The sequence below is a fragment of the Polistes canadensis genome, unplaced genomic scaffold (genome assembly GCF_001313835.1).
Source record: "Polistes canadensis isolate GaletaPanama2010 unplaced genomic scaffold, ASM131383v1 scaffold_87, whole genome shotgun sequence".
NCBI lineage: Eukaryota > Metazoa > Arthropoda > Insecta > Hymenoptera > Vespidae > Polistes > Polistes canadensis.
In genome coordinates this window covers 139,129-160,723 of record NW_014569634.1, presented here as the reverse complement: position 1 = coordinate 160,723, position 21,595 = coordinate 139,129, and the positions used below count along the sequence as shown (strand labels likewise).

The 21,595-nt window shown below is 31.0% G+C and overlaps 1 protein-coding gene across 3 annotated transcripts; it reads left to right on the top strand.

Annotated features, from left to right (window-relative positions):
- Window positions 1-594: 594 nt before the first annotated feature.
- Window positions 595-20,694, top strand: LOC106786878 (WD repeat and FYVE domain-containing protein 3). 3 transcript variants are annotated; one of them, XM_014748748.1, is made up of 45 exons: window positions 595-743; window positions 1,404-1,640; window positions 1,725-2,129; window positions 2,213-2,405; window positions 2,503-2,689; window positions 2,756-2,937; window positions 3,015-3,366; window positions 3,483-3,604; window positions 3,741-4,024; window positions 4,109-4,375; window positions 4,466-4,756; window positions 4,822-5,195; window positions 5,301-5,590; window positions 5,675-5,890; window positions 6,007-6,179; window positions 6,239-6,467; window positions 6,553-6,689; window positions 7,339-7,522; window positions 7,605-7,876; window positions 7,965-8,194; window positions 8,282-8,449; window positions 8,546-8,754; window positions 8,825-9,149; window positions 9,223-9,421; window positions 9,511-9,871; window positions 9,963-10,170; window positions 10,245-10,674; window positions 10,776-10,985; window positions 11,074-11,262; window positions 11,349-11,642; window positions 11,724-11,959; window positions 12,042-12,297; window positions 12,375-12,586; window positions 12,687-12,819; window positions 12,897-13,050; window positions 13,130-13,364; window positions 13,445-13,668; window positions 13,749-14,002; window positions 14,109-14,336; window positions 14,417-14,608; window positions 14,702-14,873; window positions 14,966-15,212; window positions 15,293-15,547; window positions 15,642-15,839; window positions 15,953-20,694. In XM_014748748.1, exons 2-45 carry the CDS (start codon window positions 1,416-1,418, stop codon window positions 16,065-16,067), a joined length of 10,317 nt encoding a protein of 3,438 aa, XP_014604234.1. In that variant the 5' UTR covers window positions 595-743; window positions 1,404-1,415; the 3' UTR covers window positions 16,068-20,694. The 3 variants fall into 3 exon arrangements, with proteins under 3 accessions (XP_014604234.1, XP_014604235.1, XP_014604236.1); XM_014748749.1 differs by having other exon boundaries at window positions 595-1,073; XM_014748750.1 differs by lacking the exon at window positions 595-743 and having other exon boundaries at window positions 1,410-1,640; window positions 10,254-10,674.
- The last annotated feature ends 901 nt before the right edge of the window (window positions 20,695-21,595 follow it).

The window sequence follows — 21,595 nt, the reverse complement described above, 5'->3', positions numbered from 1 at the left end:
AATTCTAAGGCACATATATGAGCTTAGAATGTTCGTATAGATGATTGATTATGGTTATCTTATCCCTATTGAAAAAGATGAAAGGTTCTTCTAACAATAAGTTAAATTTATAGAAACTTTAAAAGTTAAAACGAAAGAAAACATTTTTAAATTTATCAAAAGATTTAATTATCATAATCTTCGGTATTTAAAAAATCTATTGGAAAGTATAGAAGCATTAAACTAACAAGAATAGACAGGAATTCCTTTGATTAATAACAATTAATAAAAATTAATAAAAAATAATTTATAATTATAACTTCAAAAAAATATATACATGTATATATATAGTATCAATGGGTTAAAAACAAATAATAGATTGAATTTTTTATTGAAAATAATTTTGTTAAGAGTTCAACAAAGTTCTACTTTAGTCTTAACAATTATTAAACTTGTAATAATCGATAATTGAAGTAAATATTATATTTATTTTGTTAATTATAAGATATTAGATTATTGTTAAAAAAAGGTGGGAAAAAATGTGACATTTGAATAATGTCGAATGTTGACCGCAATGGTTTAGTTGTGCTAGAGCTGCTATCGGCGAAGATCACGTGACATTTATCGACGTATCGTATCGGTTCTGGGCCAAAGGAAAGACGAATATGAAAATGGCTGCTGCTACTGAAATATTAAGTATACCAGAAGAAAAAGTGACATTAGAAAATAAAATGTAGAGTTATTCAATCTGGAATTAATTTCAGGTAATATTGACTAGTTTATTGTTTCGAACGTTTAATAAATAAACGTAGTTCTACGAGTGTTCGTAATCGTAATTATGGGCGGTTTCGAAGTAGTTTGCTTTGACAGCTTATAGCTTGACATTTTGACAAGCGAACAGACGTAAATATTGAGCCAAATAACAGGCTAATCAAATGTGTCATTAAATAAGGATCTAAAAATAATTCTAATATCGTTGTGAGAATATGATCAGTAAAATCATTGATCAAGAAAATGGTGCCGCCATGTATTTCTTCTCAATATATTAAATCTCCATATATTATCTACGACGAAAACTGTTAACATTTAATAACGTTAGTATAATGATTTTTCGATAGATATGTATATTTTGTATTTTGTTTTTAACGATTATAATATTTAATCACGATTACTTGTCATTCATCATAAATATCAGTCAACATTGCAATTTAATTATGTAATTTGATATTTGATCAAATAATTTATTGTTCTTGAAATATGTTTAAGAGAATTAATAGTACCTTTGTATAGTATTTTGTTTTCATGTATAACTAATATAACCATACTAATAACAATCAATTGTTAGAAAAAAAAAACAGAGAGAGATTGGCATTTTGATATATATATTATATGTATAATAATAGACTTTTTATATACAATTTCAGTAACTTTTAAGTATGAACATAATGCGCAAATTAAGAGGGGGCACAAGTGTCGGAGGTATGAGTACCAGCAATATGGGTAGTTTAGATGAATGTACAAACAGTGCGAATCCCCAACACACTGCTTTGGGTCTTATGCACCTGAAAAAACTCTTTTTTGAATATAGCCATCCTCCGCATCCCCTTTCTGATGCTGAACGTGATGATAAATTGTATAATATGTTACCGTTATTTTGCAAGGTACATCATTTTTAAATTTAAATTTATATATTTCAAACCAATCCAATTGATAATCGAGTTAAACGCTTTGTTTATTTTCATTAGGTATTTGGCTCTAGTCCTTCTGGAGATATGAATGAAAAATTTTGGGATATTTTAGCATTTACACAACAAGTTTCAAGATTAATGGTAACTGAGATTAGAAGAAGAGCGAGTAACCAAAGTATTGAAACTGCGAGTTGTGCTATTGTTAAGTTCTTAGAGATAGAAAATAGCGAAGAATCGAGTAATGGTTGGATGTTATTATCGGCATTAAATTTACTCGCAGCAGGAGATGCATCTCTAATACAGGCAATGACCGCTGCATCTGTTCCATCGACATTGGTTAAATGTTTATATCTATTTCTTGACTTACCTGAGATGAACGAAGAGGAAGCTGACATTAATGACGCAAACAGTGAATTTACACCTAGGGAACGTAGAATATTATTACAGAAAATATTTGTTCAGGTAATAGCATTATATGAAATATTATTTTGATTATTTTATTATATCATAAGATTAAATAATTTAATATTATTCTTTATATCTAGTTACTAGTGCGTTTATGCAGTCATTCATATCCTGCGGAAGAACTTGCTCGTAAAGATGATTTGACGTTGTTATTCTTAGCAATCACAAGTTGGTGTCCTCAATATAATGTTATGTGGCGTAAAAGTGCTGCTGAGGTTTTAATGACATTATCCCGACATGGTCTTACGCAAAATGTAGTAACCTACATACATAGTAAGTTTCACAATGTTATAGATACCTTACTGATTATCCAGTAATCTTTATTTATATTATATATATACATAAATTGTTTCTTAAATTTTGTTTATAGATAAAGGATGTATATCATCGTGTATTGAAAATATGCAACGTGTACCTGAGCTTGCACTACTGGAAGTTGTAGAAATGTTTGTTACAGTATTTTGTTTCTTAAAAGATTCTAGTGAAGTATCGCAAACACTTTTAGATGATTTTCGCACTTGCCAGGGATACATTTTTTTATCAGACTTTTTGTTAAAGTAAGCATAACAATTAAATAATTATGTTTGATTTTTTTAAAACTTATGTTTTTTGCCTTATTACAGACATGCTCCTTTGAGATTAGAACAAGATAATAGAGTAGAAGCACAAGATGCTATTCGAAATTTAGTATTGATGTTGACATCTTTGACAATGTGTGGACATACCGAATTAAAACCAAGTCAAGCCAGTATGGGTTCGTTATTTCAAATGCTTGGATTTACCTTACCTCAACCAAGTAACAGAGGTAATATTTGACCATGAAAATGTTTTTCTTCATATATTTAGTTTTTGTCTTTACGTTATATATTGTTTTTACTTTAGGAGGAAGTGTTCGAAATATTCAAGCATTTCAAGTCTTACAATCTGTATTTGTCAAGTCCAATTCGTCACTTCTCTGCTGTACTATTCTTGATGCTATTTCTAGTGTTTATCACAGCGATAATGCTAATTATTTTATATTGGAAGGACAGAACACTTTGTCACAATTTGCAGAAAAGATTCATTTGAAAAATGTAGAAATACAACAGAAGTTTTTTCAGCTGTTGGAATTCATAGTATTTCAACTTAATTTTGTGCCTTGTAAAGAACTTATATCCTTATCTATATTACTCACGGCAAATATTTCTGTTACTTGTAGTATCATGTGTATGGAAACGCTCCTGAATATACTTAGGTAGTATGGAAAATATTTTTAATTAATTAATTTCTTTTTACTTTTATCTTTAAGTATTTTTAAATTAAAATTTTATTTATATGCATACATAATTTTTCTCAAAAATTATATTTTAGACACAATACAATTTTTAAGGATGTATACAGAGAAGTAGGCATGTTGGAAGTATTTGTTACTTGTCTTCATCGTTATGCCACATTACTTAAAGACAAACAGGCTGCACAGGACCAAGGACAAGGTAATTGTTTTTATTACGAATTAGTTGATTATCTATATATTTTGATATTTTAATTATGATAGTAATCAAATTGTTGTAAATAATATATTCACTTAGAAGTTGTTTTTATTTAATACATTTGAAAATTTGTTTACAGAATATAAAATATGCCCAGAAGATGAACGTTTGGGTGCCTTAGTTATGGAAGCTTTGACAACTTTATTAGCTGGAAATGTACAGAACGCAAATGTTTTCAGAGAATGTGGTGGAGCACGCTGTGCCCATAATCTTGTAGTATATACAGATTGTCGTTACCCTGCACTTGGAATAGTAAGAGAATTAATTCTTAGTGCTGGTGGTGACGATGATATGGCAACTTTACTAAGACTTATGCATTCTGCACCTCCAAATGCTTTGGTCTTAAAAACACATATATTGAAAGTTAGTAATTACTTAATTTTTATTATATATCTTGTATTAAAAAAATATATGTGTAGGTTATAAAACATGAATATTTTATATTAGTCATTACTAGCGTGCCTACGAGAGTCCCATCGTACAAGAACAGTATTTCGTAAAGTTAGTGGATTTGTCTACGTTATGTCAGTACTTATTTCTCTAGAGGGTCAACTTGGACAACAAATAGAAAACAATACTGAGCCTTGTAATGATGTTGTGCAAAGAACTCCGCAAGATGAAATACAATTATTAACATTATTACACGTGGTGTTCCATACAATAAGTACAGCAATGCGTTTCGAGCCCGCAAATGCGAAATTTTTTCATCACGAGGTATAATTGTCATATGGAATTAATATGCTTGAATAATAGAGAAATTACTAGTTTTATTGTAATATTTATTAAATTCTGTTTTTTTTTTAGATATGTCAATCAAGTCTATGTGATACATTACGACTTCTTGGATGTTTTTCAACACAAATTAAACTGGCTGAAATGAATATAATACCTACTATGAATTACCACAATATGTTATCGACTCTTTTTACTGGAAATGTATTAGAGCCAGCATTTCCGGATAACATGTCAAGGACATTAGCATATGCATGTTTGCTATTAAGACTTCTATACGATGTTGCACTTGATGCTTTTGATAAACCTAATATGGCAGGCATTTCTATGAGATCACCGAGTCATAAACAAGCTAGTTTAGAAGTAAGTTTTTAATATAGATAACGAATATAACAGATATTTAATATTTATGTATATTTATTTTTTAGCAACAAAAATCTTTTGACTCTCCTGGAAGTGGAAAGAGATGTGCCATAAATCCTTTAAATCTAAGTCCTCCTACTCCTGAGCCTATTGTAGTTCACCCTGGCATTGTAGTTGGGATGCTTCATTTACTTCCATCGATATCCGATCATTCAAATTCACAACTTGCATTGGCCCTACAATTATACATAGCAGAAATTATTAAAAGTTTAGTGCGTTCCGAAAGAAATCAACAAGTGATGTGCGAATCTGGTATGGCTGGAGAATTGTTATCTATGGGTAGAATTGCTCTGCAAGATGAAATACATCCTTTACATCAACCACTGCAATATATAATAGAGAGACTTGCTGCTCAATCTCTGGAACCTCGAGATTTAAGGTAAAAACCTATATAAAATATTATTTAATTTTTAATATTTTCCAAAATTAATTATTTATTTTTAAATTAAACTTACGATATTTTTATTTGTCTTATTATTTGTAGAGAATTTTTACGTTTGGGAGATCCTCTATGTTGTATTTCTCTTGATGATATTGAACCGAACAAACCAAGAGGAGGACCAGTGCCTCTAACACGTATTAAAACTTTGGTATCCATGACGACTCCTAAAGATTTCCGAGCTCATGGTTCCTGTACTTTACCACCGTTTGTTGAATTAGACATGAGTTCAGAAGGATTTGCCTGTTTGTATTTACCAAGTATTGCACCTCAGAGTACAACTCCACCTACAGTAGTAACCGCTGACAACAGTGTGCTTGGAGGAATTGGTTCTGGTAGATATTAAGAGAACAAAAAAATAAATCCTATTTTTAGATTTTTTTTATTCAATTATGCTTAATAAAAGATGATTATTTTAGGTGATAGATTATTTCCACCACAAACTGGTTTAACATTCAGTACATGGATATGTATTGATAAGTTTAGTGATCCTAGAACAGATCCTCATTGTGTAAGATTATTAACATTAGTACGTACTCCTCAATCTTCAAGAGATTTAATTTGTTTGATTGCTGTTCTCAGTGCTAGAGATAAGGCTATAATTGTTTCTACGCAAGAAACAGCTATGCCTCAGAGTAAGACTTCCTTTTACCAATTTCTTCTTCTAGACTATAAAAAAAATTTATTGTTTAACTTTATATTGATACTAAAATATTTATTGGAAGAGTTAAAGTAGTGAAAATTGTCTTAGATGTTGGAGAATGGGAACCAGAAGGTACAGGGGAGTGTGGAGCTAGAGTTTGGTGTCCTGATTTATTACACGAAGGACAATGGCATCATATAGCAATTGTATTAAATCGTGCTGTTTTAAAAAATTCAAGTTTTTCGTTATATTTAGACGGGCAGCACATTCATAGTCAAAAGGTAAGATTAATAAAGTTACTTTATTGATAGTTTTTTCAAAAATAATTTTTTTCTTGTAGCTTCATTACATCACTCAAGTTCCGGGTGGTGGAGCAGCTAATTTAACAGTTGCTTCACCAGTTTATGGGTACATTGGTACACCACCTTGTTGGAGACGATATTCCAGGCTTACTTGGAAACAAGGGCCATGTCACTTAGTCGAAGAAGTATTCAATTCTCAAAATATTGCAGCTTTGTTCAGACTAGGTCCACATTATATGGGAAGTTTACAAGCTCCACAGTTATCAGGTACTATTACGGGTTTAACATATTAATTAATGAGTACAAAACAATTTTATTAAATTATATTAATAATTTCTTTTTTCTTGTAAAGGTCCAGAACCTTTGTCAGCTCTCGTAGTTGAAGAAAAACTGGTCTTTGGATTAAATGCGAAAGCAATGTCTCAGCTGACATTGGCTAAAATTAGGAAAGTCTACAGTAAAGCTGATAATAAGTCAATTGCCAAACAGGTACCTATTATTACATTTTATCAATTTTTTGAAAGATCCATTTGGTAAAAATATATATGTTACCGACAAGGTACAAAATCCGACATTCTACAGAATGCCTAAGCATTGTTGATGATGCTTAAAACTAGCTGGCAATGTACGAAATGTATTCATATTTCACACATTTCCTAGGTATTTTGTAAAATGTCAGTTTTTCGTACTTTGTCGGTAACATATACTTTTACTGTGGGTCAGTAAATACCAATCGATAAGAAGGCAAGAATAGATTTTAAAGTTTGCAGTAAAAAAGCAAAATAGCTCAGTTAGAAATCAAAATGTATATCTATTCTTTGACTTGTCAGCTCTGTTTAATCTTTTCTATTTATTATAGCAAAAAATATTTTTATCCTGTGTCCACTCATACACACATACACACACACAAACACATACATTTTTACCACGCTCTTCTTACATCTATTCTCAGAACTCTGATAGTGCTTGTAACATTAGTCTTTCATAACGTACATATCATATTCTTATTATATGTATCAGATTTGTTTGCATATCGTTCTGTTGGTTAATTTCTTTCACTTTAAAATAATAATAATAATAATATAATATGAGAGAGGTGAAATGTAAAGTAATACTATCATATATTCATATTTTTTAGCTTGGTATGTCATCTCATGAAAATGCCACGCCGATTAGAGTACTTCACAATTCTGCAGGCCATCTTAGTGGACCAGCACGAGCTTTAGGCGGTGTGGTCGTTGGTTACTTAGGAGTGCGAGTTTTTAATCCTCGTCCTGTAGCAACTACGATTGATAATGTCGGAGGATGTTCAGTTTTATTAGGTAAGAAATATTAATACATTTGATAGATTTTAAACCGTTTTTATATGATCTTTATAATATACTATATGTTCTCTTTAATCAGGTCTAATTGCTATGGCACAAGACGTAGAATCTCTCTATGCAGCAGTTAAAGCATTAGTGTGTGTTGTCAGATCAAATCAGGCTGCGCAACAAGAAATGGATCGTCGTAGAGGATATCAAACATTAGCCATGTTATTAAGAAGAAAATGTCCTCTTTTGAATAGTCATATATTACATCTGACATTTAGTCTTGTTGGTACAGTAGACAGTGGTAGAGAAACCAGTGCAATTCCTAATGTTACAGCATTTCAAGATCTTTTATGTGATCTACAGGTAAAATTAATGATTAATGAATGATTGGTCGTATGTATATACGTTTAATAGAAAGATACTTCATATCTTATATACACTTTTTCCAAAGGTTTGGCATGAAGCACCTGGAGAATTATTAAGATCTCTTTTAGAACACTTATATGAGTTAATAGCAGAATCTAGCGAGAAACGTACAAATTTACGATTAATGAGGGATTTGCAATTAGTACATAAATTGTTACATATTCTTAGTGATGTTAAACAAAACAGCACACGACAGGTTTTACTGGCTTTACTTAGTATATTGTTAAGTCAGCCAAGACAGGCTGATTTACTCTGGTAAAAAACTATTAACGAATATTTATTCGAATTACATTTGAATGTAACATAAATAATTAATTTTTCTTCTTTTTTATTTATCTTCAGGTTTGGTCAATTCATTGTAGCTACTTTACCATTAAATTCCGAAAAGCATTTAATTCTTCGAGAAAGTGAAGGAAATAAAGAGGGAGAGGGTGAATGTATACTTTTACGAAATCGTTGCTTACAACTTTTACACTCTCTCTTATTTACTGGTGCCAAAGTGAATATAAAGTAAGAATAAATATTATGTATTTTTATTTTATATTTAATGTTTTTTTTATAAACGTTGATAATATTTGGTATCTATACGTAATAAATATCTTACAGTATGTGTGAAGAATTAGCCAAAGTGTTAGGCCTAGATTGGATATTATTATTTCTTCAACCTAGTCTTCATAGTACTACTGTTATTTGGGGATTACGTATACTTGTTGCTGTGTGTTCAGTACAGTCAATTCTACAAAAATTCAAAGAAGGCACTATTAATGGTGGTTGGCTACGTCATACTGATCATAATAAAATGGCACTAGCACTTGGTGTGTATAAGATAGTAAAATAATTGAAGAATAATTGAATAAATTAATAATATTTAATATATTTGCACAGGATGTCATCAACAAATGTCCGGTGGTGATGTTAAGCCTTCAAGTCTTCATGTACCAGGATTTCAACATCTTGGATGGTTACTACCACAACATATTGATCTAGTTCCCGAACTTTATTTTCTTTTCATTTCTCTTATGATGGGACAACCAATTAAATTATTACCGATGGACTCCAAACTTGATTTAAATAATGTATGGAATTTCATGTTTGGTGTATCTCCAAATAATGCTCCATCTTCTTTAGCTAGCAGAATAAATCTTTGTCCAGAAGCTGTAGTAACATTATTAGTCATGGTGCGAACTATGCTGAACAACCATTCAAATAAGTATGGGTATTTAATATTGTCTGGCCATAATATTGCATAGATTTGACTATTTTCTTTTATTTTCTTCTTGTAGTCCAGAATTACTACCTGTTTGGTTAACTGAGTATCCAGTGACAATAATACAGTTCCTATTTTTTCTCTACCATAATTTCACCGACTTCATGCAAGTGTTTATGTCTGCTGATGTTTTGGGAGCATTAGCTGGTACCTTGTTTCCAAAACCTCCAAGTTCTAGTCAAGATAGTAGTGGCGCGAGTACACCAGCAGATGAGGTAAACGAATTCAATTATTTTTTAAATCTAAAGTACATCTGTGGTATTTTAATTATATACTTTTTTATCTTTTTTTTTTTAATTTTTAGCAACAACCAGTATTGGTAAGATCTCCATCAAAAGATATCGGATTGACAAATCATCCTGCAAAAAAATTTGTAATGGACTTTTTAAGAGTCATCATCGTAGACTCTCTTTCTTTACCAGTAACAGTAAAATCTCCACCAGCTATAGATCTTGTTCTAGAGGCATGGCCAGAACATGCATCAGTGGGACAACAAATATGTTATCAAACGGAAGTTTTATCTATTTTAATGGAACATCTTTTAGCTGCGGACGTATTGATCGGCGAACAAGCTGCACTTCCTATTGTACCTGGTGGTTCTGTTAATAATATCACTAGTAATGTTTGTTATGTTGTGGCTAGAATAGTAGATAAATTATGGCAAGGTAATAACATCTGACTATATTTGACATACTAATATAATTGAGTTAATTTCTTTTTTAAAATATACTAAATACTATTTATATTATATTGCAGATGTATTGACGAAGGATCCACACGAAGTATTTGATTTTATTATTAAACTAATTGGGCAAGCTAAAAGACGGTCTGGCGTAGTCAGTATGGAAAGTCTTCATCACTGCCTGAATAGAACAATTTTATATTTATTATCAAGGGCAACAGTCAATTCTATAGCCGAACAAATGTCTGTACTAGAAGCATTACATAAACTTACTACTCACAGGTATTATAAAAAAAGGATTATTTATTTATATTTATAACATTTTTGTAATAATCAATGATATAATAACAATTGAGCTTTTACAGAGTATTGGTATTTGGAGCTGGAAATCATGAGTTAGAATTTATTGGTTGTCTCACCTATTGTTTATTGCAAATAACAGCCGAAATAAAAATTATGTTAGATACTAATATGAAAACAACGTGGCACGTTAATCCACAAGTTGAATTTTGCGATGAAAAATTAATGTCTCATCAGGGTCACAATTTAATCTCTATAGCAGCGGCCAGGGTTTGGGAAGAGCTATATGTATGCAAGAAACCTGCTATAGAAGAAGTTTCTAAAATAACTCTTCCGCCACCTGTAGGTAATGAACGTGCACCAGAATTATCAGTAGTCAGAGACCATGTATTTGAAGCTACGGCAAGACTCTGGGCGAGCTATGTATCTCTCGAAAGAAAAGCTTCTTACAGAGTACCTTGGGAACTTCACAATCACATACAATCGGTATGCATTAATTAATTTATTTATATTTAGTAACATTACATGATATTAAGTATTATAATACTCTAATAAAAACGATTTTGTTTGCATATTTGAAATTATAGAAAATTCAAAAAGTGACAGGAGGTTTAACAAGATTAGCAAGTCGAACGAAAGTTAGAAAAGAAGAATCTGTGCGCGTTAAACTTAGATTGCGTCAAAATACGGTAGCCCAATGGACAGAACAACATATTGCATTAGTTAGAGAACTTGCTGCAGCAAAAAAATTACAACATCAACAAACCAATCAGCATACACAACGCTACGTGTATCAAGTAATAAATTTAATTTGAAATTTCTGTGTCAATTATATATTTAAAAATATAATTGAAATGTTCCTTATATCTATTATTTTATTTTCAGGAATGGTTGCAAACAGAAACAGAATTAACGAGAGAACGTGGTTTATGGGGACCACCAGTTCCTACTAAACTAGACAAGTGGATGTTAGATATGACTGAAGGGCCTTGTAGGATGCGTAAAAAAATGATGAAAAACGATCTTTTTTATATTCATTATCCATATCGGCCTGAACTAGAACATCCAGATAATGTAAGTGGTATCTCGATAATTATACGATATTAAATCAAAATTTAATAAGAAAATCTAATTTAAACGAATAAATGTTTTTCAATTAGAAACAGTTAAAGTACAAAGTGGCTACAAGCACAGATAGCAAGGAGTATTATTTAAAACAACTTGGTAATTCATCTGGTATGTTCGAACGAGAACGCGATCCTGTAATAGACGATACCCCATTAAATGTTAACGAAACATCTACGGAAAACGAACCACCGATGGTAACATGTACGTTAGAACGTCATGCAAGTGAGCCAGATGAAGTACAAGAAGATAATGAACAAGAAGAAGAGAATAATCAAACGATTCCAGATAATCAAACATTATTAAGATTATTAGAAGAACATGAAAAAGTAATATTGTTCATATTTTTATTTTATTTTATGAATATAATATAATATTATTTATGATTATAATTTTAATTTTAATTTCAGATCAGTCACATGTTTAGGTGCGCAAGGATTCAAGGTTTAGATACAACAGAAGGACTTCTATTATTTGGAAAAGAACACTTTTATGTAATAGATGGTTTCACCCTTTTGAAGTCTAGAGAAATTAGAGATATCGAAAGTTTACCGGAAGCTTATGAACCGATTTTACCCTCACCAGGCTCTCCTAGAAGATCTAGGGCAATGCGACAATGTTCGAAATTTAATTATGAAGATATAAGGTATGTATAATATGCAATATAAATATTCTACTAATAATGGATTTATTTCTTTCTTTACTTATTTATTTATTTATTTTTACAGAGAAGTGCATAAGAGAAGATATTTATTACAACCAATGGCATTAGAAGTATTTAGTGGCGATGGAAGAAATTATTTATTGGCTTTTCCACGAAAAGTGAGGAATAAAGTATACCAAAGATTTATGACTTTTGCAACTGCTATCGCTGATAGTGCACAACAGTCTGTAGCTGGTCAGAAAAGAACAGCGAATGTAGAACAGGCCACAGGTTTATTATCTAATCTTATAGGAGAAACATCAGTTACCCAACGATGGGTGGTATGTATCATAAAACATAACATATTATTTCAACATATTAAATACATTTTAATTAAAATTAATTTCTTCGTATTTAGCGAGGAGAAATATCAAATTTCCAATATTTGATGCATCTTAATACTTTAGCTGGTCGTAGTTACAACGATCTTATGCAATATCCAATATTTCCTTGGATCTTAGCTGATTATGATAGCGAAGAGTTAGATTTAACAGACCCATTAACATTCAGAGATTTTAGTAAACCTATGGGTGCACAAAGTCCTGAACGGTTACTACAATTTAGAAAAAGGTATGATGTTGTTGGTGTTATTTTTTTATTTTTTATTAGAACGAAGAAAAGACGAGATAAGAAGAAATGATTTAAAATTAAATAATTCTCATTTGCACAGATATAAAGAATGGGATGACCCACATGGCGAAACTCCACCTTACCATTACGGAACTCATTATTCTTCAGCTATGATAGTATGTTCCTACTTGGTAAGAATGGAACCTTTTACACAACACTTTTTACGACTACAGGTACGTGATGAAAAATAATAAAGATAGTTTTTGATAAACTATTACATGTATGATTATACATCAAAATTTTGATTTAGGGTGGTCACTTCGATTTGGCAGACAGAATGTTTAATAGCGTAAAAGAAGCTTGGCTGTCTGCATCTAAACATAATATGGCTGATGTAAAAGAACTCATACCAGAGTTCTTTTATCTTCCAGAATTTCTTGTCAATTCAAACCATTTTGATCTAGGTAAGTCAATCATTTGTTCTAGAAAAAAATATAACGCATTAGTTTATACATTAAAACTAAACGTAAAATTTTTTAATAGGTTCTAAACAAAGTGGTGTACAACTTGGAGATATTGTGCTTCCACCATGGGCTAAACAAGATCCACGAGAATTTATACGTGCTCATAGACTTGCATTAGAATGCGATTACGTTTCACAGCATCTTCATCAGTGGATTGATTTGATATTTGGATGTAAACAAAATGGACCTGCAGCTGTTGAAGCTGTCAATGTTTTTCATCATCTTTTCTATGAAGGCAATGTCGATATTTACAAGTATGTTATTTTTTTATTACATATTATTGTATTTAATTATATATATTTTTTTGAGATTACAATTACACGTTATTTTTCAGTATTGATGACCCTTTAAAGAAAAACGCCACTATCGGTTTTATAAATAATTTTGGTCAAATACCGAAACAGTTATTTAAGAAGCCACATCCTGCTAAAAAGATGACACAAAGAATTAGTGTCATAGATCCTGGACCTATTACACCGGGCTTAAGTATTACTACATCTGATAAATTATTTTTTCATAATCTTGATAATTTAAAACCATCACTTCAACCTATTAAAGGTTCGTTATTAAATCATATTCCAAATATACTTATATTAATTTCTATTTTATTAAATTATTCTAATCTAATATATTTTTAGAGTTGAAAGGTCCTGTTGGGCAAATACTTCACGTCGATAAAGCTGTGTTAGCGGTCGAACAAAATAAAACACTTATTCCACCATCTTACAATAAATACGTCGCATGGGGTTTTGCTGACCACTCTTTGAGGATAGGCAATTATGACAGCGATAAGGCAATATTTGTATGCGAAGCTATGATGCAAAGCAGTGGTGAAATTGTAGCTTGCGTTTGTCCGTCATCTAAATTGATAGTAACAGCAGGAACAAGTTCTGTAAGTTAATAATAAATGTTCTATAAATAAATTGTAATTAAAATTTGAAATATGCATAAACACACTAAATATATTTATTATTATTATTATTATTATTTAAACATAGGTTGTGATTGTATGGGAATATGCGAAACGTCAACTGTCTATAAAACAATGTTTATATGGACATACAGATGCTGTAACTTGTTTATCATCTAGTACAGCATACAACGTTATTGTATCAGGTTCAAGAGATGGTACTGCAATTATTTGGGATTTATCCCGATGTTTATTCGTTCGCCAACTTCGAGGACACGCAGGTCCTGTAGCTGCGGTGGCTATCAACGAGTTAACAGTAATTTTTATATAAACTATTACTACACTAATATATTCTTTTGAAAGAGTAATAATTTTAATGAAATACATTTTTAATAGGGCGATATAGCAACTTGTGCTGCTACGTGGCTACACGTTTGGAGTATAAATGGAGAAGAGTTAGCGAGTGTGAACACATGTGTTGGAAGAGCTGATAGAATGCAACAGATTTTGTGTGTTGCATTCAGTCAGACGCACGAATGGGATTCACAAAATGTAATAATGACTGGATCTACGGATGGAGTTGCACGTGTACGTTGTGATTTTTTATATTTAAAAAAAAAAACAGAAAAATTAACTATTATTTTTAGAATAATGATTATAAATATATAAATTATTTTGCAGATGTGGTCAATGGATTATGTGCAAGTGCCTGCTGAAGAAGAACAATCGGAAGAAGTTTATGCAAATAAAGAGGGACAAGATGACACAAATGTACAAGTAGACCAAAGCGAAAGTACAAAGAAACGAGTTCATGAATTTGTTAAACAAATGAGTATCTCTACCGAAGAAGCTGGTAAATGATGCATGTTTAACAAAATTTTAATATTTATTTGAACGTTTATTATGCTATTTATATTGAATTTATTACTGTTTTGTTTATGAAAGGAATGTTAATGAAAAGTGGATCAGAAAGTAGCCTCTCTGAACCAGAAAATACCAAAGAAGCTTCCAGAGCCCACGAGGAAAAAGAAGAATGTTCGGACAATGAATCAAGTAATGGTTCAAATAACAAATCTTTATCACATTGTAACCATCCTACTGCAGTTATATTGAGACGAAAGAGTCGAGGAAATCCAATGTTTAGAAAAAGTGAAGGAGGAGGACGTGCTGATAGCGAAGGAACACAAACAAGGTAATTTACAAAATTAGTTGATTTAAAATATAAAAGATAAATAAATGTTAAAATTACATATTATATTTTGTTTTATAAAGCAAATTACACAACAACTCTGGAGATACGGAAGGAGCTTTGAGAACTAGTAAAAGTGATACTAGTTTAACAGATAGTTTTGTAATGGTTAATGAATCTGATACAAAACCTAAAAAGATCAATCCACAAAATGTTTTAAGAGATGGTTTTAAGTGGCAAAGGCAATTAGTCTTTCGAAGTAAATTGACAATGCATACTGCCTACGATCGTAAAGATAATGCTGAGCCAGCTTCTATTACAGCACTAGCAGTATCGAGGTAATAAGTTTCTGAATTTTTTACTGTACAAATACTATATATATATATATATACTATATAATGTATTATATTGTTTGTGCTTTTCTTTTTACAGAGATCATAAAACAGTGTATGTTGGTGATACACGAGGTAGAGTATTTTCATGGAGTGTTTGTGAACAGCCAGGTCGTACGGTTGCTGATCATTGGTTGAAAGATGAAGGAGCCGATACCTGCGTCGGATGTTGTGTTAGATTTAATCTTTATGAAAGGAAACATCACTGTCGGAATTGTGGTCTAGTTTTCTGCTCTAGGTAAGTAGATGTGTGTGTTGTTACTTACATATAAATATTGAAAAATAATATATTTTCATCTAGTCTTTAGAAAAGTAATAATGTATTTACTACAATGTTATTTTCATACACAGATGTAGCAGATTTGAATCTAAAATTTCAAGACTTGGAATTTTAAAACCTGTTAGAGTTTGTCAAGGTTGCTATTCGTCATTACATTCTCAATCTTCTATCGAGAATAATACTTAATATAATAATATTAATAATATAATAACGATTAAAAATAATAATTAATTATAACAATATCTTCTCTGGATCAGCTTAATTATTAGGATGTTGAATAAGTTCTCGGTGTTTTTTCGTGAAAATTAATGCTTTATTTTTAAAAAATTAGTAAAAAACATGCCTCTGAAATTATTGTCCATTGCTTGTCACTACTTTTTTCCATCTTTCTGGCAGCATTTGAATTCCACGTCGGAAAAACGACACCAAAAGTCGACCCATTTTTTGGCATCTTCGTAAGAATGGAAGTGCTGCTCAACCAGGGCATCGATCGAAACAAGTGTTAATTGGAAAGGGCAATGCCTAGTGAATACGATGGATGGGGTAGTACTTCCCATTTAAGCGTTTCCAAGTAGATTTTCACCGGTTGTGCAACACGTGGCCAAGCATTGTCATGTTGCAAAATCACTTTGTCATGTCTTTACTCGTATAACGGCCGTTTTTCCTTCAATTTTTGACTCAAACGCATTTATTGTAGTCTGTTGCGATTTGTTTGAGCAGCTTATAAGAAACTACACTCACCTGACCCCACCAAATGCAGAGCGAAGTTTAGAACCATGGATATTCGGCTTTGGGTTATCGTAGAGTATTCACTTTTCATCGCTATTTACAATACGATGTAAAAAACCTTTTTCTCTCTACCGTTGAAGCAGCTGTTCACACGTGAAAAGACGCGTTCGACGTCTCTCGGCTTCAACTCGTATGGCACTCAATGTCCTTGCTTGTTAATCATTCCTAATGCTTTCTAACGTTTCGAAATTGTTGTGTGATTCTGTGAATTCCTAGTGATTCTGCAATTTAGCTTGCATCTGACATGAATCAAAAAAATCGAAATTCAACATGTTTAATACTATGAAAAAATAAGTTGTTTACACTTTGGCGAAATGACTTAAACTAAATTTCAAATTTGCTTATAATACTTCTTTATGGATGCGTTATATATACTATCTTAAATTATATTCACGTAGTTCTCGTAACGTCATTTGTTGGAAAACAGCGGGAATTCATTCAACATCCTTATAAATGATATTGAAAATCTTATAATTTTGACTACAATATAAACGAAATAATTTGTAACGACGTGTGTGTAATAAGTATACATGAAAATGAAGACGTACAGAGTTTATTGCCTAAAGAGTTAAAATATGTAAAAAAGTAGATTAAATATGTAAAGAGCTCTCATTAAAAGCACATACTGCTAAACGCGAACATTTGAATTCACACACATACGATTTAATTTATAATATTTTCATAAACTTTTTGTACAAGATCATAATTTTCTATCATAAATAACACGTATTTCATATTTTTTATTGAAGAAATTTTTATAGTCTCTTAAGACTATCGTAATCTTTTTGCATCATTGATATAATATGTATATTAGATGTTCTTCATATTTTATAATGAAATATATTTAAGCGAGTATGAGTTTAAAAAAATTATATATATATTTTTTCGATACGTTCACGAATTACAAAAATGAACTGAGAAAATAATCGTTAGCGTTGCTTGTGTAATATTTCCTTATTGTAAATCTCTCTATCTTATATTTACAATGTAAGTAGTTAGTAAACAAAAAATACTAACGCATAATATTGGGACGTCGGATAAGTTCTCGCTGTTTTCTAATAGATGAAGTTATCAGAACTATGTATGTTTAAGTTGGTAGCATATCTATAAAGAAGTACTATAAGCAAGCTTGAAATTCAGATCCATTCCATTGGAATCTGCTGTCCCGCTCCAGAAAGAAGATAAGACATCCATAACATGAAGATACATTCCACTAACTTGACTTGAACCGCCCGTTGGAAAACTGATTGTCACTATCTGCAGTACCACCATGAAACTCTGTGACTGGTGCTGCATTTTTTATTTACTTCTTCAAACTATTTCAATGAAAAAATCTGTTATCAAATATCTGAGTGAATTATTTGAAATATTTTGTTATACCCGGCATACCCCAGTGTACCCCAGTATATGTAAGAATTAGTTGAAGCCGATAGGCATCGAACGACTTCTTTTCACGTGTGAACAGTTGCTTCAACGATAGAAAAGGAAGGGTCTATTGCATCGTATCGTGACTGACGATGACAAGTGGATACACTACCATAATCTCAAGAGTAGAAAAGGCTGGGATAAGCCCGGCCATTCATTAACATCGTCGGCAAAGCCGAATATCCATTGTTTCAAACTTCTGCTCTGCATTTGGTGGGGTCAGGTGAGTGTAGTTTCTTATAAACTGCTCAAACTAAATGAAACCATCACGGAAAATCGCAACGGACTACAATAAATGCGTTTGAGTCAAAAATTGAAAGAAAAACGGCCGTTATACGAGTAAAGACATGACAAAGTGATTTTGCAACATGACAATGCTTGGCCACGTGTTGCACAACCGGTGAAAATCTACTTGGAAACGCTTAAATGGGAAGTACTACCCCATCCATCGTATTCACTAGGCATTGCCCTTTCCAATTAACACTTGTTTCGATCGATGCCCTGGTTGAGCAGCACTTCCATTCTTACGAAGATGCCAAAAAATGGGTCGACTTTTGGTGTCGTTTTTCCGACGTGGAATTCAAATGCTGCCAGAAAGATGGAAAAAAGTAGTGACAAGCAATGGACAATAATTTCAGAGGCATGTTTTTTACTAATTTTTTAAAAATAAAGCATTAATTTTCACGAAAAAATAGCGAGAATTTATTCACCATCCCAATATATCATATGCTTTTATATGCTTGAAAAATGAACGGCAGTATTTAAATGAATATATATACGATATTAATTGCGCAATTAATTTGTTATATTACAAATAGCAGAAAAATGTGTTAGTAAACAAAGCAAGCTCTTATTAATCATACAACAAAATATTATGATGTGTATCACTTATGAGAGACTTCTATTCAAACGACATAGATTTTAAATTTTACAATAGACAATACCTTATCTGCATAAAGTGTTTTTATTGATAAGCTAGTTAAGCAAAATTGTAAAATTTAAAATCGGTAATAGTAATTCTAAGCAATGGAATAAATGTGAATGGAAACTTTTAGTTAAGGATTGGATCGGTAACTTTTTATTAGTAAAAGAAAAAAAATTAACTATGTTTATTGTGTTATTTTAATGTATATTAAAGAATATAAAAAAAAGAAAAAATACTGCATTTTAAGAGATGGTCAAAGCAGATATTTAAAGTTTGATATATATATAAAAAAAGAAAAAGAAAAAACAAGAGCAGCCAGAAAATGAATCTTTTACAAATCTTTAAATTATACTTGGGATGTGTGTGGACTGTAAAATTTGTCTTATTATTCAAAATAATGAATACCAATGTTTTTGTATTCTATTGAAATACTACTTCCATTTTTCTAAAGGCACAAATTTTATAGATGAAAATATGAAAAATGTATGCTCACTATAATACGTGTAAGCGGAATGAATGTAATTTAAGGGATTCAATCTTTTGGTATCATACATTTTGTAGTACTATCGTTACTAGTCAAATATTTCCAAAATTAGCGAGACGAATTCTTTTTATTTCTTTTTTTATTTTTTTTAAATACAAGTTAAACAAAATGTAGCGTGGTATAAATGTGATGGTTTAAAAGAGCATTGCGTATATATATAAATTATCCATAAATGCAGACATAACACATGTATATGTTACTACGTATTCTATTCGAGTAATGTCAATGTCGTAACCAGACTATTTTCAGAAAAAACATTGTGGGTTTCTGTAAATTTTATTTTTTTACTTCTATTTATATATATATAGAGAGAAAGAGAAAGAGAAAGAGAGAGAGTGAGAGAGTAAGAGAGAGAGAGAGAGAGAGAGAGAGAGAGAGAGAGAGAGAGAGAGAGAAATAAAGAAAGAAAGGATTTCTAGAGGTGTAACTTTGAATGTAAAATCTACGAGTAAAAAGTCTACTTCCAAATGTCACTTCGTAAAAAAATATAAAGTTCATATTTCACGAACGGAACATAAAAAAAGAAAAGACTAAAGAAAAGAAACAGAAAAGACATCTTTTAATAAATTCATTATCTACTAAAACATACGCCTGGCGTACCGAGATTTGAATAGACAAGCTCTCCACGATGTATATCATTTATTATTATTTAGTTGCAAAATAATTAATGTACATATTAGAGGGTGCAATTTCTAGTCATAGGCATTCTGAATGCCTTTTCAGTTTATTATTATTATTATTAAATGGATTATTTTTTTCCTTTACAGTTTCAAACAGTATTATTTATTATATTTAAATTAATATATGTTCTTTACCATACATTTATCACATTTACAATAAGAGAATAATGAATATTCAATGTAATTAATTATATTATGCATTTTACTATATCGATTTTAAACCATTCTATTCTTCTAATTAGAAATCATTCTGTGCTGTGCTGTTGTTAAAAACTATAATAATTAGATGAGAACAGATATATAATATAAAGAAAGAAAGAAAGAAAGAAAAAAAAACAAAACATAATATTTATCTCATATACATGAACCGTATTGTATTAAGTTTATGTTAGTTTATAAGAGCATACTTTGTAATTTAGGACAAACATGGATATTTTAGCGATTTTTCCTTATATATTTAAATTAATTTACATGAATTAAAAAAAGACAAAAGAAATTTATATTATATTACATTTGTATAATAAATTATTTTATTTCAGTTTTCTTTTTTCTTTTGTTTCTTTTTTCTTAATCTCTCTCTTCATATGTCCACATTGTAGTAGTTATTAAATAACATCAGAATATGTAACCATAATAACAGTACAATTTTGTGAGAGAACAGTGACTGCATTGACAGATCATTTCATTAGAATACTGTATTAGCAAATTGTATTTTTTTAGTATTTTCGTAAGTAGCGAAATGAATAATAACTATATCAGTTAACAAAAAGGTTTAGTAGTACGATCAGTGTTTGTTCTACTATATTTGACTAATTGGTAAGAAATGATGGTATTGAATGGTCAAATTCAAAAATGTATATAATTAAAATAGTAAATAACACAGACGCCTTAACGGCCTTCTTAAAATGTCAGGTATCAGAGTATTCTCTGGCAAAGTAGTATCAATTAGTATATTCACTAAGAATTAGGATGTAACCAGGCTATATTAGGTTTTCCTAATAATATTCCTCCTGGTCCAAGTTCTTACAAGCAAACCCCTGTCTCCACTGACGGGTACTTACACGTAATGTGAAACTTTAAGTGCAGGATTATCAACCCTAATCAGTGGTAGAAAGGGTTCCTGCATTAAGAAATTTCGGATGATATTACCGGTCCAACGTGTTGGAGCATTTCCTTCATCCATTGTGTAGCATAGTCTATGTGCAGTTTGGGTTCTTTTTCTCTCTTGAGAGTCAAGATCCCAAGAATTGCGCATTAGACATTACCCATCGCAGAATTACTATATATACCAGGGTTAATAGATGTTAATCGTTCACAATTATAGCAGTAAGCATCTTGTCCTGTAACAGCA

Coding starts and splice junctions, on each gene's coding strand:
- LOC106786878 (XM_014748748.1), top strand. CDS start 1,416: ATGAACATAATGCGCAAATTAAGAGGGGGCACAAGTGTCGGAGGTATG. Junction 13,365..13,444: donor GGCAATGTCGATATTTACAA/GTATGTTATTTT, acceptor GTTATTTTTCAG/TATTGATGACCCTTTAAAGA. Junction 14,337..14,416: donor TGGCTATCAACGAGTTAACA/GTAATTTTTATA, acceptor CATTTTTAATAG/GGCGATATAGCAACTTGTGC.